The 18,192-nt window shown below is 38.2% G+C and overlaps 1 protein-coding gene across 10 annotated transcripts in view; it reads left to right on the top strand.

Moving 5' to 3' along the window:
* The window catches only part of CEP170 (centrosomal protein 170), a 147,073-nt gene that overhangs the window by 85,010 nt on the left and 43,871 nt on the right, over positions 1–18,192 (top strand). For 6 of the 10 annotated variants that reach the window (XM_006157210.3, XM_027775211.1, XM_006157208.3 and 3 more), the window contains exons 9-10: positions 3,977–4,140; positions 4,327–4,620. In XM_006157210.3, coding sequence (XP_006157272.1) covers positions 3,977–4,140; positions 4,327–4,620 — 458 coding nt within the window. The remainder of the gene's footprint in view (positions 1–3,976; positions 4,141–4,326; positions 4,621–18,192) is intronic. The other 4 variants (XM_027775213.1, XM_006157215.3, XM_006157214.3 and 1 more) reach the window with 1 other exon arrangement.

Raw genomic sequence — 18,192 nt, 5'->3', positions numbered from 1 at the left:
TTGATATTTGGAAAAATGAGTGAAAGGACCTTTTGAAAGATACCATTTAAAAATATTATACTTTTATTAAATCATTTTAACTGTAACTACTTTAGTCATCATAACTATTTGAAGTATTATTTTGGGTTTTGTTTTGTTTTGATGAGTGTGGGAGAGTAGTAGGTTTTTGTTTTGTTTTGTTTTTGTATATGTGGATGGTTCTTTTTTGGGGGGGGACAGGATTTTGTCATCACAGTCCTCTTCCCCTAGCCTCCCTGTCATCTTGGACTTACAGGTGTGTGCCACCTCAACTGGCCTGTTCAGGTTGATCCAAGATCTGAACCTGGGCTCTCAAGTGGCCCTAGCCTTGTATAGCAACACTCTAGTACCTGTACTGCTGCAGTTATTTATTTTTTTCAGAATTATTTATTAAATTTTATTCATTTATTCATTTTTATTTTAAATTTGACCAAAGAGAGACAGAGAAAGGGAGAGGGAAAGTGAGAAAGCAAGACACCAGGTCCAGGACTTGATCTATGGTCAGCCATGTAGGAGTGTCCAGCACCTTAACCACCATTCCACCTGCTGGTTCCCCTATATGTTATTTTTAAGCCATTTTTTAAAATTAAATAAACTTTATGAAGTTTATTTGTTCCATGAGTATAAGAGAGACAAAGATTAAGCATCCCTCACAGGGACATGATGTCACGGTACATTCTGATCTTCTGCCAGTCTGAATCATGGACAGCCTGCCCAGCATACTCTTCTTTTATAGTTGCCTTTAACTATTTTACAAGCCATCCAACAACATTTTTGTATGAATATAACTCATTTTTTATCCGAGGTAGATTAATTTTACTTCTCTGGACATATTTACAAATAATATTTGACTTTCTTCAAAAGTTAGAGCTACCATCATTAGACAGCAATTTTCCACAATTTAAGATATCAAACATATGTACTCAGAATCGAAAGAAATATAATAATAGCAATTAGTAACAATTATATAAAAGTTAGACTTTTAGCAATTGTTCAGATCAGTTAAAAAGTTGAAAGTAGGCAAAACAAAAATAGGAAAGCCTTGCTCCTACGAGAGTAAAGTGCACGTGATTTGGGACAGTGAAGAGAATAATGTTCACAAAGCCCATACACTTTTACCCTTGAGAAGAGTTGCAGCTTTTTTTTTTTTTGGCCACAGCTCCTGACTTTATACCTCTAACCAACCCTAAAAACAATGTTAAAAGAACTTTAACATATTGAGGCATTGTTAATGATAGGCAAAAGGAACTGAAAATTGGTAAGAATTTCCTAGTGATCTTTTTGTTGAGTAAAAACAGAATTGCAGCTCTGCTCAGATACCTCATCTTGTGTAACACTGAGAAATATGAGCATTTTACAAGAAAGAAAATGGGTAGAAACCTCAAACATAAATTATAGAAAAGATACTTGGAAGGGCCTGACCCTACTAGGTGCCAAGCTGTATATGTTGGAACAATAATTAAATTTTGTAAAGATTATATTTTTATTAAAACTTTTGAGTATGTGTATAATGTGAGTTATTTGGTCTTATAACAAAAGAAATATTGGAATTTAGTTATTTTCAGTTCTTATGAACTAGGTTTTAAAATGTATTTTTTTTTAGTAAATTTTCTATTTGATCTAATGGTTTAATTTGGATTTTGCTTTCCATCTGCTTCCTGTGATCCCTAGCTTAATTCCAAGCTTGGTTACCTGAAACAGGGATTCCATTAATTAAACCTTGTTTATTTGTTTTCAAATTGCATTTTTGAATAGTTCATAATTTGAAAAAGATTTTCAGATTTTTTTTTTATCTGATTTTTAAAATGTTAACACTATCACTTTGGAAGGTTCCCCAAACACCCTCCATTTTGATCAGTTTACTCCCTTTGTTTCCCTTGTCCAGTCCTTTTCCAAAACATTACCCTTTTCTATGTGTTCTGTCATTATCTATTCTGAATCTTCTCATTTCTTTTATACCACAATCCTCTTGTATTAAATCATTAGCCTCAGTTAGTAGCCTTTAAATCATTAGGAATAAAACCATGAGTATTAAAACTCAGCATTTTCACTGGACAACATACGTCTTTTAGTCTTCTCACCCTTCAAGTATTTCTTTTTTCTTTTTTCTTTTGTGATATGGTGCATGCACTCACCAGAGAGAAAGGGAGATGGAAAAGGTATCCCCCAGTACAGCATGGTTATGCTATCTCTAATCCTTTCTTCTCCATTTCTCCATCCTGTTGGGATTTTGAGCATGCTCACACATGTTGTTAGAGTATCTTTCAGGCTCCTGGAGCCTGGACCTTAACCATGTGGTCAGCCATTTAAGAGCCAGCTCCATTAAGCACTAGGCTATGGGGCCAGCTCTATAATAATATTACAGAGGATTTCATAGCCCATTCTCAAGGAGCTAGCCAGGAACCTATCCTCTTCTGCACAAGGTCTAGCTGGCTCCTAAAATAATTTATTTCCTATCATTTTCTTGTTTAGTACCGAATTATTCATTGGATGTTTATATTAGAATTTGTAGTCTAGAGAAATTTAAAAATAAGATTCAGTTCTAGAAACAATAGAATATAACTGGTTGACTAGATTTACTTATAATCTCTAAAGTAGCCATCATTTAAGCACTGACTTGTGATTCCATATAAAACACACATTGAATATTCCTTGATTTTTCAATTTCATTCTGTAATAATACAATAACTTGATTACTTTAAAAAATATATTATTTAAGTAGTAAGAATTCTAAACCAGTGAAAAACCAAGTTATTTTAATAGTGCTGCATCAAGTCCCTAACAGAACTAAGAAGGGTAACTACTTTATGGTTTTTACTTGCTCTGATATCAAACAAAACAAAAATAAACAAACAAACATAAAAAACCTTTGTTAGTAAGCTGATATTTCAGAATTCACATATATTTTAACTTTACTCTACATGCAGTATAGAAAAGACATCTGGTTATATTTAAAATCATGCTGTTTGCCTAGTGGGACCTTAGATTTATATAGGGATTTAATAGAATATTCTTTCTTGATAGGCCTCTTAGCATGCTTTAATTAACTATTTAGAGCTGCCTGAATTTAGAGCACAAATGCAGTTTTCAAAAATTCTCACAGAAAGACATTTGGAAAAACTGTTCTCATAATTAGTGGGAACTACAAATTTGAATCTTTTTATTTAAAAGGAAAACAAGCAGGCCAGCAGGTTTTGTGGAGGTTAAGGCAGCTTGATTCCACCTGGCCAACTCTTCAGTTTGAGTCCCAGTCCCAACGGCTTGAAAAATATGACAGGTAAATGTGTTCATGTCCCCAAAATTCCTAGAGGAGAATGAAAGTGTTGGGACCGCAGTGTGGCCATTACGAGGGATGATTTTTCACTTTGCTTCTCACTGTGTTGCTCTCTCTCTCTCCTGCAAGCACATGAACCTTATAGCAAAAAAAGAAAAAGAAAAATAGGAAAATAGGATGAATTTTTGGGAGTACTGAATACCATTGAAAGTTAAGATTCATATTATTGTGCTATTTATATTCTCTTTTCCTATGTAACAATAAATATTTTGGTGGTATCATCCTTTTTGTATTTTTTTTCATGCTAGGTTCAACATTTTAATGTCAAATTAGTGTAAGGTTTCAAGGCAGCATTATCATGATGTTATAAATATAAAGTATCACAGATAATAGAGCATCACTTATCTATTAAGGCATTGACAAATCATCATAAAGTAAAAACTGGGAGAAAGAAAGACAATCGTATTTAGTTGTTTATAAAGGACCTCATTGTTGGTTGATGAAATTTGAATGTAACCATTGCAATTGAGAGACGTTTGCAGAGCCTGTTACTGAAAAGAACATATGACTTTGAATTGAAAAGGGGAGGAGGCAAAAACAAATGGCACTTTTGTATATGCTTCTAAGTTTCTACATGGGATTTTTTTCCCTTCTCTATTATGCAATTTCTTTTTTGTATCCCAGGAAATAAACATGATGATGGTACACAGAGTGATTCAGAGAATGCTGGGGCTCACAGGCGCTGTAGCAAACGTGCAACTCTTGAGGAACATTTAAGGCGCCACCATTCAGAGCAGAAAAAGCTACAGAAGGTCCAGGCTACAGAAAAGCATCAAGATCAAGCTGTTGTAAGTCAAACTGCTTTTATGATTGCATTCTTTGATGAAGACAATCCCAGAAAAAGGCGGTCATATTCTTTTACTCAAAGTGCAGGAATCTTGTGTCAGGAAACTGCTTATTCAACACCACATGCAAAACTTGAAAAAGCAAAATCTCCAACAGCAGATGCCAAAGTGGTTTCTTTGTCTTTACAGACTAGCTCTGCGCATCACAGAGGGGGGCATGGTGTTCCACATGGGAAATTATTAAAGCAGAAATCAGAGGAACCATCGGTGTCAATACCCTTCCTACAAACTGCATTATTAAGAAGTTCAGGGAGTCTGGGGCACAGACCAAGCCAGGAGATGGATAAAATGTTAAAAAACCAAGCTACTTCTGCTACTTCTGAAAAGGATAATGATGATGACCAAAGTGACAAGGGTACTTATACCATTGAGTTAGAGAATCCCAACAGTGAGGAAGTGGAAGCAAGAAAAATGATTGACAAGGTAAATAATTGCAATTTGGGTATGATGTTAGTTGTTCTGTGGTGTATTTTACCCTTGGATTTTACAGGAGAGTGAATGTGAACTGTTCTCAAGCATTCAGTGGTACTGGAACTTGAGGGTTTTTTTTTAGGGGACTACAAAACTAACAGTTAAGGAGCAGAAACTTTCTGATTATCTTTGCTTGCATTATGATCTTCCTAGGTTGCATACTTTAAAGTCCTGTACATTTAAACTGTTTGGACCTTTTAAACTTGTGTGAATTGATGATAGGCTTTAAAAATAGCATACTGTGGACATTCTTGCTCTGCATGTATTTATTTAGAAACTAAAATCAGTCAGCAAACAGGTTGCTGTAGCTGTGTTAACAAAAATATAAATGTTGGCTGGTAATAGTTACCGCAGATTTCTTGCCTTCTGACTTCATGTTGGAAGCAGATAAAATATATTTTAATTATTTTTGTTCCTTGTCCTTACTTATTTTCTTAAATGTCTATTTACCGCCATCTTTGGTGATAGAAAAGGTATATGTGAAAACCAAATTAGTTGTTTATAATACTCCCAGTTTAGCCAAGTGTATGTCTAGTCATTATGATCATCTAAACTTCAGATATATATGTTCTTTTATGTTACTAGTTAATGTATATTATGATGACTTATGATAGTTTTTCCTACCGTAATAGAAAGTTGACTTTAGAATCAGTTATTTTATTTCCCAGAAAATAGCAGCATAAGTTTGGCTAAACATTAATCTGTTGTTTAAAATCTTATTACTCAAAATGTGCTCCATGAATAAGCAACATTAACTACTCGGGAAGTTATTAGAAATATAGAGTCTAGGCCCATCTCAAACATACTGAATCAGAATCCATATAAAAAAATAAGATCTCCAGGTAATTTGTATGCACATTAACGTTTGAGGTGCACTGATTTACATGCCAAGTTTCCAGAATGGACTCTCATGGAATGGGCAATACTCTTGGGTATGCAGAAAAATAATTAGGATGGCTTTTTTGTTGTTGATTGCTTGTTTTTAAATTGCCAGAGATGCATACATTCAGAGAGAGAGAGAGACAAAGAGAAGGGGACAAGGCAAAAGCACCCCCAGTGGGTCATTATCATTCCACAGTCCCTTCTCCATTCCTACATCCTGTTGAGATTTGGGGTACACTTGTACATTTGCTGTTTTTTCAAGCTGCAGAGTCTGGGACTCAATCTGTGTGGTGGGTTATTTGGAATCTAGTTCCCTTAACTACCAGGCCTCAAAGCTAAACAAAGACTTATGTTTACTTTTAAGTTCATATTTTTAGTTTCTGTTTTAGCATGTATTCTACAGTGTATGTAATCTATTACTACCTCAGTACATATATGTAATTATTAAACATAAATTTATTGAAGAGTCTATGCTCACAATTTCTACTGTTGAGGTACCCAATTTGAAACTTCTGAGACCCATTAGTCTAGGAAATAAGTGTTAATAGGAAAAGTATTATTAGAGTTGATAATAAAAATAATGGATTTAAGAAATATTGGGTATTTCATTCCTAATAGCTGAATTCTTTTCCAATTGAAATTATTTTATGGGGCCAGCAAGTGGCATGGTGGTTAAAGTGTTGGACTCCCACATGGCCGACCATGATTTGAGTCTTGAGGGGCTCTTCAGCATGCCCTATGGCAAAAATCTAAAAAAAAAAAAAAAAAAAGAAAAAGGAAAAGAAATCGCAAGGAGAAAACAGAGGAGAAGTAATTGCTGTGTGGCCATCTCCCTAGGGAGGTGATTTTTCACCTTCCTCCTCTCTGTGTCCTCTCTGTCTCTTTCTTTCTGGCAAGTGCATAGCCGTATGGCAGAAAAAATCTTTAAAAACAATTTTTAAAGATTTGGGAGATGATGCACATGATCATATTTAAGAACATGAACACCGGCTGGCAGACAGACCTCTGGGATCAAGTATAAGCTCAGCATGTGCTATGGTGTACTCTTGAGTAAATTAACCTCTTTTAAAAAAACCTCATTTTCTTTTATCTGTAAAGTGGAGGAAATTTCAGAAGTTATAAAAAGAATTTAACAAAACATATGAAAGGCTTATCACAAAGCCTATCTTCTTAATAAGAACTCTATAAATGTTGACTCTGGTTATTCATCACCTTATTAGGAGTTTCCACATAGGACCCTGCACAAGGTCCTGACAAGTACTGGGAAACCCTTTTAGCAATAAAAGATCAAGTATGGAGCCAAAGTGGAAGTTACAGTGCAAGGAACCAGACTGGCCAGGACAGTAGAAAGCCAGGAAAGAAGTTATAATTGCAAACGAGGTTCCTTAGGAGACTGTGGATAGAGAGGATGACCTCAATCACTGGATTACACCTGTTATCCATGATTATTACAAGCATCCTTTTTTCATTCTCAAACAGTTAACAGTTTTGGCAGAAAATTATATGGTCACAGTATGACTAGAAAAATCCAAGATTTTAGAACAGGACTCAAGAGAGTAATGACAGTATGTGATTAGATAGGTAACTGAGTCGATTTTTGTCTAAGTTAGAAAACAAAGCTGAAACCATACTGCAAGGAAAAACAAGGGTTGTACATTATCCTGTGACTACAAAAGAAACAGAGCTGAGGTTTCATTAGCTGTAGTTAAAGCTGGACGCCAAATTCAGGCTCATTAGTCAGGTTCTGGGGAAACAAGCAGGGGGAACTATGGAATCAAATGTCTGAATATGAAATAACCTGTGGGCGTGGGAAAAACAAAGACCAAGAAGCATAAAGAATCACCTTAGGGGGATAGGAGTAGATACAGTGGTTTGGTTTTTTTTTTCTTTTTTCGGAGAGGTTTTTTGCTTATAGGGCGCGTTCGCTCACCAGACAGACAGAGACAAGAGAGACAGAAAGCGAGAAATCACCTCCCAGGGGGGATGGCCATGCTGCAATCTCTTCTCCTCCATTCTCCTCTCAGGATCTTGGGCACGCACGCACACATGCCCGGCGTGAGTTTAAGCCACCGGATCCAGTCCTCGAACCGTGGTTGACTATGTGGGAGTCCAGCAACATAGCCATTATGCTAACTGCTGGTCCCAAGTAGATACAGTTTTCATACCAAATTGTTTGGATGAGCTCCCTCTTTAAGTTTAGATGTTCAGGATGGAAGTTGGAGCCATCAGCCGTTGTGTCTGAATTTCAATGTTCTGTGATCCTGAAAACTTTCATATTGTGTCTTTCCCTTTTTACTCCATGATTTTGAGAACTTGTTCATTCATTTAGCAACTTTTATTCAACATCACCTCTGTGCCAGACTGTGTTAGGAAAGAGGGATTCATATCAAGAAAGCTGAGTTTTTCTCCTCAAGAAATGAATGTGTTGCTTCTAAGGACTAAATACTAATATTTTTAAACTCTAAATAAAGCAAACAACATATTTACATAAGATGTATTTTAAGGAGAAAGTAGGAAGAATAGGCCTAGCCATGGTGGCACATGTGGGAGGGTGCTGCTGTACAGTAGCTGGGGCCACATGGAAGCCCAGCTTTCGTTCCCAGCCCAACCTACATGGGCCGGGCACAGTGGGCTGTGCCTATGGTTCTGGCCAACTGCAAGCCAGGGCAGGAAGATGGTGGCATGGCAAGATTCTGCCAAAAATACTTACCTACCTCTCTATAATATGTGCTATCATCCACTTTTTTTCCTCTATTTTTCTCATTTAAAAAGAAAAAGAAAGACCAACTATTCTCTCTTTATTATTCTAGTAGGAAATCCTATTCACATTTTTTGAAAAGCAGGGTTTTATGAAAATAACTAAGGGATAATTAAGAATTTTTAAAAAAAAGAGTTTTTAGTGGGATCCAAATACAGGTAAAAACAATTAAGTTAAAAATAGTATGTTGCAGTTGGTGGAGAAAATGTACCAATAGCTTCTGAAAGGAGATCTTGGGTAAAACAACCCTTTATCAGAAAAGTCTTCAGCCATACAATCCAGTGAAATACCCCCAGTAGTCATTGTCACTAACTTGTTTCCCTTTTTTTGGAGAGGTTTTTGCTATAGGGCGTGTGCACTCGCTAGAAAGAGAGAGACAGAGAGACAGAAAGCAAGAAATCACCCCCCCCCCAGGGGGGATGGCCACACCGCAATCCTTTCTCCTCCATTCTCCTCTCGGGATCTTGGGCAAGCACACACACGTGCCTGGCGTGAGTTTAAGCCACTGGGTCCAGGACTCGAACTATGATTGGCTACATGGAAGCTCAGCAACATAGCCATTAGGCTAAATGCTGGTTCCACTAACTTGTTTCCTTTTAATCATAATCTTTAGCACTCTTCACTGTTTCTCTCTGTATTTGCTTCCTCACACCCTGTAGAGGAGGGAAACAAAAACACACAAATAGAAACACACACACACACACATGCATGCACACACACACACATACATGAATGTAAACTTTATGACTAGGAACCTAGTGTTGACTTGTAAGATGTTTTAAAAAAATACTGAATTTAGTTGCTTAGACCAGCAGATGGTGCAGCAGTTACATTACTGGACTCCTCCTACATGCTGATTTGATTCAAAGTCCTGGACCAGTAGTTTCAAACTCACACTGGGCACGTATGCATGTGTGCCCAAGATCCCAGGAGGAGAACAGAGGAAAAGGGATTGTGGTATACATATCATCCACTTGGGGAGGGGATAATTTCTCACTTTCTGTGTCTCTGTCTCTCTCTTGTCTCTCTGGCAAGCACATGTGCCCCAGAGAAAAATTAAAATCTCTCTTAAAAAAAAAATACACACACACAATTTAGCTGAGCCAGTTTTGAAACATGTTTAATTCTATAACAGGCATGGTGGGTAGCCCTTTCCAAAACACAGGAGCAAGCAGCACTTGTTCAACAGATCACAGCTAGTTTTAGAGAGAGGCTATTAGACAAGATAGTGATGTCCCTTGGGTATCACACTAAAGACTCCATGCTGAATGCAGTGGGAAATCATTGAAAACACTTAAGTAGAACAGTGAAATGGTCAAATCATTGTCATAAGTGTGAAGTATGGGTTGAAAATTGGAAAGGTCAGAAGCAGAGAAAGCAATTTAAAAGCTGCTGTTGTGGGGCAGGCAGATGGTATGGTGGTTGAGGCTCTGGACTCCCACAAAGCCAAATGTGGTTTTGATTCCCAGACCCGGTGGCTTGCTTTCTCACTTTCCTTCTCTCTTTTTTTTTCCCTCTCTCTCTCTCTCGTGAGCACATGTGCCCTATAATAAATAAATAATTTAAAAATGTAAAAGTTGCTGTCATGTCCAGTAGTCAGTTGACTATAAATTTGTGGTTCTTAGGTAGGAAATCTGGGCTGAAAATACGGATTAAGAGAGTAGAGGATAGTTGAATATAAAATAAGAAATGAGATCAACCAGAGAAAAGGTAGAGAGAAGACCAATATAAACTTTCTAGCATGACCATTATTAATGGAGAAAGGAATAAGAGTAAACAAAGGTGACTGAAAAGGATCATACAAGGGAATAAGAGAAAACCAAGAAAAAATCGTGTCTTAGAAACAAAAGCACAGTTGGGACCAGTAGATGGTGTAATGATTATGTCACTGACTCCCACATAGTTGACCAAGGTTGGAGTGCAGGACCCAGCAGCTTAAAATACAGGAAGCGAGCACATATTAGTCATGCCCAAACTCCTGAGAGAGAAGAGATTGTGATGTAGCCATCTCCCCTGGAGGGTGATCTTATGCTTTCTGTCTCTGGTCTCTGTCTTTCCGGCAAGCGCATGTGCCCTTTAGCAAAAATCTCTTTTAAAAAAAAAAAAAATGAAGCAAAGGAAAGAAACAAAAGCATGGTCAAAAAGAAGCAAATAAACAATAGTAGCACTGAATGAATATCTTCTAAGAAGAGGAGCGGAACATGTATCCAAACTCAAAAGCTCTGTACACAATTAAAATAGGGTATCCTTGAAGAGCTGACTAAAGTAAAATGCCCTATCTCTGTTTTACCGTGCTGGTAGTAATTAAAAAGTGCTGAGATCCTCCTCTCCAACCCTCAAGTTAAGGTATTACACATTATGATTTGTATTTTTCTTATCGTATCTGTCAATAGACAACCTTACTTAATGTATGTCCCAAAAAGTCACCTTTTGTAATTATCTTAGTCCAATTTTTGCATTGCTAACAGATATACCTGAGACTAGGTGATTTATAAAGAAAATAGAAATTTATTCACTAAACTAGCTGGAAAGAATCACAGTAGTGGAATGCAGGACTTTTAGCAGAGCAGAGCATGATCTATACCCATGTGGCTCTGACTTGCCTCGTCCATCTCCTGATAAACACAAAAATGCAATCACAGAGGTGCTATGTTAATGACACTATCATACACAAATGCTCCTTGGGACACCATGAAGGAATTAAATCTTCACTAATACCCTTACAGTATAATCATGTCCCAACTTGGAATTTTTAGGGGATACCCAAATTTAGAAACATGAACTTTTGAGACAATCATCTGAACTGGGGCCGGCCAGGTGGTGTGGGTGTTAAGGCAGCTGGATCTCGTGTGGTGACTGTGTGGTTTGGCTCCCAGTCCCAGAGGCTTGAAAAACACATCAGGCATGGGGACCAACAGTTAGCGAAATGACTATGTCGCTGGACTCCCACATAGTCGACTGTGGTTCAAGTCCCAGACCTGATGGCTTAAACTCACGCTGGGCGCATGTGCGTGCGTACCCATGATCCCGAGAGGAGAATGGAGGAGAAGGGATTGCGGCGTGGCCATGCCCCTTGGGGGGTGATTTCTCGCTTTCTATCTCTCTGTCTCTCTGTCTGGCTAGTGAGAGCACGCACCCTATAGCAAAAAAAACAAAACAAAACAAAACAAAAAAACACATTGGGCATGTGTGGGACTGCCTGAAATCCTGGGAAGAGAATGGAAGAAAAGGGATTTTGGCATGGCCATCCCTCCAGGAGGTGTTTTCTTCCTTAAGGTCTCTCTTTCTTTGTCCCTCTCTTTCTCTGACAAGCACACATGCCTTATTGCAAAAATTTAAAACTAAGTTATCCAAACCATAACAGTGTTACCATAAGTGCCTGATACTTATGAAAGGCTCTTAAGTTTTACATCTAAGTTGATGTAGAGATACACTATAATAAGAAAGTGCTGTTGACTGCCTGGATTAAAGGCAAACATTTCCCACAGTAGTGGTAATCTCCCCTGTACCCCTTTGATCCCTCTTTGGTAGAGAACTCATCACAGTACCAGTTTCTTCTCCCCACTCCTCCATGAAAGCAGGTACTGCTGATAGAAGAGAAAGAGCTTGTCAAGGCCACTTTCTGGCATTTTAAACTAAAGGAGAAAAAAAAATTGTTTTGAGAACAGAAAGCTAAAGGTTAAGTGAACAAGAAAATTGGTTGATGTAGAGGGCTTGAGGCTCTACCCTTTTGAAAGAAGTATTTCTCATAAATTTCATACCATATACCAACTCTGCCAGATACTTTTCCATCCTGAATTTTGATTCCTGGCCATTCTGTCAATGTATCTCTCCACAAATGCCTCTTTTTCGCATATTCTCTTACTTCCTGGGTCCTGATTATAGCTGGCTGATAGGAAACAGGTAGTCAGGAAGAATTCAGACCCAGAAAAGCTGTGAGGTGACTGGAAATACAAGATGAAGAACATCAAATATCCCAAGCCAGTTAATGCTGAGAACCTTAATCCTTACTGATACTCTAAGCCCTTTAGGTGAGATCTTAGTGTAGTTTGAAGGTATAGAAGGAGGAACTGAAACAGAAGGGTGTGGAAATGACAGAAAGGGAAGAGATTATGGTTGTAAAACTTCAAAGAAATGGAGAGAATCAAGGACATAGATGGATGAAGAGAAAAAAAAAACAAAGATTTGAGAGATTGTTTTTATGGAGACAGGTACAATGAAAGAAGGTAAGATCAGAGGGTGCCTTTTAAAGACAATTCAGCTTAGAATTCACATAACATGAAATTGATCATTTTAGCCATTTAAAAATGTGCAATTCGGTAGCTTTTAGTATATGCACAGTATTGTGCAACCATCAGCACTATCTAACCAGGGTACTTTAATCACTCCACAAGGATATCTACTCATTAAGCTATCACTTCCCATTCTACCCTCTCCCAGCCCCTGGCAACTACTAATCTGCCTTCCATCTCCATGTTCCTGCTTGTTTTCAAAATTGTATATAAATAAAATCATACTATATGTGGCTTTTTGTGACTGGTTACTTTGACTTAGAATAATGATTTGAGGGTTTACCCATGTTGTTGTATGTATCAGTACTTCATTCTTTTTAACACTGAATTCTTTATCATTGTGTGAATAAACCATATTGTATATATTTATTCATCCATTGGCGGACATTTGGATAATGTTTAACGTTGGCTATTGTGAATACTGGTGCTCTAAATGTGCATGCACATGTATATATATGGGCACTATGATTATAAATGTCTCTCATAATCCTCTTTCTGAGCTCTTTTTTTCCTTTGTTCTTTTTCTTTTTTAGAGTGCAGTTTTCTTAACAATTTTGCCTGTATTTTAAATGGAAAAGTTGCTTATAAGTATGTTATAAAAATCATGGTGTTGGGACCAGCAGTTAGCATAATGGCTATGTCTCTGGACTCCCATGTAGTCGAACACGGTTTAAGTCCTGGACCCGTGGCTTGAACTCATGCTGGGCGCGTGTGCGTGCGTGCCCAATATTCCAAAAGGAGAATGGATTGCGGCATGGTCATCCCTCCTGGGGGGTGATTTCTCACTTTTTGTCTCTCTGTCTCTCTCTGTCTTTCCGGCAAGCGCACACGCCCTATAGCAAAAACCTCTCAAAAAAAACGAAAAAAAAATCATGGTGTTAAACATTCATAGTTGTTTGTACCATTTAATTTTAAGGGATTTTTCTTTTTTAAAGTAAAATTTAGATTTTTGTGAAAAATTACAAATTAAAAACAAAGTGACCAGCAGATGGTGTAATGGCTATGTCGCTGAACTCCCATGTAGTCAACTGCGGTTTGAGTCCCGGACCTGGCAGCTTAAACTTATGCCTGGGGCGTGTGCATGCGTGCCCAAGATCTCAAGAGGAGAATGGAGGAGAAGGGATTGTGGCATGGCCATTCCCTCCTGGAGGGGTGATTTCTCACTTTCTGTGTTTCTGTCTCTGTCTTTCTGGTGAGCACATGCACCCTATAGCAAAAACCTCTCCCACCACACACTCCAAAAATTAAAACCAACAATCCTCTTAAATTATCCTAATTTAGTTCCTTCCTATGAGTGGTTATCTCTACATATCTTTTTGTGTGTGTGTGAGAGAGAAATTTTTGCAGTATGGCACACGGGCTAACCAAAGGCACAGAGAGAGACAGATAAAAAGCGAGAAATCACCCCCCAGGGGAGATGGCCATGCCACAATTCCTTCTCCTCTGTTCTCCGCTCTGGGTCTTGGCATGCCCGCACACATGCTTGGGATGAGTTTTAAGTCACCAGATCTGGAACTCAAAACATGGCCAGCTATATGGGAATCCAGTGATGTAACCATTACGCCATCTGCTGGTGCCCAGCTGTAAAGTAACTGTGTGTCAAATGAATTTTATAGACCATGGAAACTTAATGTTGATCTGAAGTAGTAGAAACCCTACTCTCCCTAGGTCCTTGCTCGTTGAAGAGAGCAAGATTCTGGTTATCTGAAGTTGAAACTTACATACATTTTTGCTTAGACATATTGATGTGCTTGACATACTAATGTAATACTGTTTTTTAGTTATTTTATTTTATTGATTTTTAAAATTTTTAAAACTTGTGCTCATTAGAGAGAAACACAGACAGAGCAAAAGTGAGATATTATTTCCCAGTGGGGATGGCCATGCTACAATCCCCTCTCCTCCATTCTTCTTCCGGGATTTTGGGAATATATGTGCCCGGTGTGAGTTTCAAGTCACCAGGTCTGGGACTCACACCATGGTCTGCCATGTGAGAGTCCAGTACCTTAACCACCATGCCTCCTGCTGGCCCTATCTTAAATTATTTTAAAAGAAACCTGTAAAAAGGGCTTGGTATTTAACCTACTACCATTATGTATCTAATTTCCATAAGAGCATGAGTGGTTTCCAAATGATTTTTTAATCCTAATAAGAACTTTTAAAAAAATAAATAGTTTATAAACTAATTAGGACTGTAGCTGTTATCATTTTGCTCTACATATTTATATTCCTAAGTCTTCCCCTCCCCTACCTCTTTGACACTGCTCTATACTTTCTGTTAAAATAGACAAGCTTTAAAATAGACATCAGACCAGCTGAGGTTTTAAGTAATAATGACAATGATGATGATAGGCTAGTGAAAAAAAAATCAAAGTTGAACTTTTCATAGACTTTATTTATATTGTACATGCTAGTTCGTTATCATCTGGAGAAAGTTTAATTTCTTTAAGTTTAAAGCTTAAACTATAGTCTGGTTGTTATAGAAACTTTGTGTTTGTTCTTCAGTTTGCTACAGGGTGCACTTGCCAGAGAGAGAGAGAAAGTGAGAAATCATCCCTCATGGGGGAGGGCCATGCTGCAGTCCCTTCTCATCCACTGTCCTTGGGATTTCAGGTGTGTACACACAAGCTCTGGGCATGTTTTTTAAGCCACCAGGTCTGGGACTTGAACCATGCAGTTGATCATGTGGGATTCAACCACCTTAACCACCATACCGCTGACTGGGCCAGAAATTCGGTTTTAATTGCTGAGTACCTTTGTATGGTTCTTTAAGGTGAAAACCTCTCTCTCTTTCTCTCTTAAGCTTTATTAGATCTGACCTCTTCAAGAGCAAGGACTTAGTCATATATACTGAAAAATCCCCTAAAGTACCATACTATAGTAACAGTTAAAATTATTAGGTGTAGTAAAGACACAGATGAAATCACAAAATGAGAATGGCAAATATCATATGCATATGTTCAAAGGAAAAGATTTAAGAATATGTTCATGGATTTTTGGAGTGAAATAAGGTAGGAGGAGCGGTCTTACTCCCAGCCTAGAAGCCACGAGAAGGGTCAAAGATCACTCCCCAAATAGAGATGTATCTGTCTGGATCAAGGGTTCTCTGGGAGAGCACACATACAAGCCTCTCCCTACCTCCAGTGTAAATGTGTTGTCTTTAAATATCTGCCAAGTTCAGAGAGCTGCAATAATGTGCTAATTCACAAATTTCTAGTTCTGCACTACTACTCTTTTTTGTTCTACCCTGGAAGAATTAGAAACTAATTAGCAAACTTGGGGTGCTAGGTTCTATTAGAGTAAGCATAAAAATTAGACAAGTATCTGGTCTCAGCCCTTTTCCTATTACAGATTTCTAGCCTCAAGAAGTCCCTGCTAGATTCATCCTATGTCATTCAGGATTTTAATTGAGACCAGGTCAGGATGGAGAAGGGAAGAGAATCATGAACCTACAGCTAACATACTGCCTTGGAAATACCTTTGAGCCATCTAGGAGGAGGGATGACGGGTTAGCAGCAGCTAATTAGTGAAGCCCGTGTGTGAATGAAGGCACCTGGAGGCAGAATGTAGTATGAAAGATGTGAATACCTAGCAAGTTGGTCTTGGCTCTGAGCTTTCAAGTTCTGACCAGTTGTCAGATCATAGGTCAGATTAGATGTACTTTTTAAATTATGGAAAGTATGATTGCTTAAAAGTACACAGACAGTGTAAACTGTTCCTGTCCTCTTTGATTTTGCACAAAACATGTCATAAGTAGATGTTTTTGTAGCTAGCTACAGACGTGAATAGTTAGGGATTTCAAGCTAGACTAATCATTACTATCATTAATTTTTTTTCTCAATGCTGTCAAAAAATGGATGTGAAAGTTGAAGACTTCTTTCCCTCTATTGTAAAAGGCCCCTGCCACTGTTTGGAAAACAATTACTTGTTACTTCTGTAGCAGATGTCTGTATAGCTGCCTCTAATGCTTTAATGGAATCTTTAGAAACTTCCTCCTGAGTACTTTCTATGTGACTGCAGCTCTCCTTCCTAAAAGCATTAGTTCTGTGTTTTTTTTATCATTTCAAAACAGAGTCAGGGGACCAGCAGTTAGCGTAATGGCTATTCGCTGGACTCCCATGTAGTCGAACGCAGTTCGCGTCCCCGGCCCCGCGGCTTAAAATTCACACTGGGCGCGTGTGTGTGCATGCCCAAGATCCCAAGAGGAGAATGGAGGAGAAGGGATTGTGGTGTGGCCATCCCCCCTGGGGGGGTGATTACTCGCTTTCTGTCTCTCTGTCACTCTCTGTCTTGCGAGCGTGCACGCCCAAAAACCTCTCCAGGAAAAAAAAAAAAAAAAACAAAAAAAAAACCAGAGTCAGAAGTGATTTAGAGAGGTTTATTATATTTATAAAAGTAAGGAAATAAACTTCATAAAATTTGAACTAAAGTTTCTTAAATATTTTTAACTTTTAAAAGATAGTTAATGTACTTCCTGCACATAATTTGCTTTCTTTACTTTTAAAGGCAGAAGACATATATACACATTGATTTATTTTAGATTTTGCCACAGAATGCATGTGCTCACTGGAGGGAGGTACGGAGAGACAAACTAAGAAATTACACACACATACACACCGGGGACATGGCCATGCTATAGTCCCATCTCTCCCATTCTCCTCTTTGGATTTTGGGCATACATGAACATGTATCCACATGTTTCAAGCCACTGGGTCTAGGACTCGAACCCTAGAGTTGGTCATGTAGGACCTACCACCTTAATCACCTTGCCACCTGCTAGCCCTCCGTTTTATTTTTTCAAATGCTGCTCTTGTGAAACTTAACTCACTGTAATGTTTAGCAAAATGAAAGCACTGTTGTTTTTTCTCTTCAATACACTATGATTCCATGTATTGTTAAAATTCTTATTTGAGGAGCTGGTAGGTGGGCACTGGACTCCCATATGGTCAACCACAGTTTGAGTCCTGGACCTGGCAGCTTGCTTTCTCACTACTCCCCCACCTGACTCTCTCCTTCTCTGGTCAAATTGAAATGAATAGATAAATAAAGTTAAATTTAAAAAAATAATTCTTTAAATAAAAAAAATTCTTATTTAACATACAATTTGCTGTGAAAGCAAATATAATTTGAACATTGAGTAGTTTAGTAGAATATTAAATCCTAATTCTTGGAAACTGTAGTTATATTTGAAGTAAGTAATAAGGCCATAAAAAAGCATGATTGATTGTCTCTGTATTTAGAACTTTTTTTTAAAAAGTATTAACCTTTGGGGACCAGCAGTTAGCGTAATGGCTATGTTGCTGGACTCCCACGTAGTCGACCGCAGTTCGTGTCCCGGACCCGGTGGCTTAAAACTCATGCTGGTGCGTGTGCGCATGTGCCCAAGATCCTGAGAGGAGAATGGAGGAGAAGGGATTGTGGCGTGGCCATCCCCTGGGGGTGGGGGGGGATTTCTCGCTTTCTGTCTCTCTATGTCTGCCTGGTGAGCGCACGTGCCCTATAGCAGAAACCTCTTAAAAACAAAACAAAATAAGAAAAAGTATTAACCTTTGACAACCTGCTTCTTGAAAAAAGTGGTCTGTGTGAATAGGA

This window comes from Tupaia chinensis, unplaced genomic scaffold, assembly GCF_000334495.1.
Source record: "Tupaia chinensis unplaced genomic scaffold, TupChi_1.0 Scaffold000532_1, whole genome shotgun sequence".
Classification (NCBI taxonomy): domain Eukaryota; kingdom Metazoa; phylum Chordata; class Mammalia; order Scandentia; family Tupaiidae; genus Tupaia; species Tupaia belangeri.
Note: the sequence above shows the minus strand (reverse complement) of the source record. Positions and strands in the feature narration are given on the sequence as shown.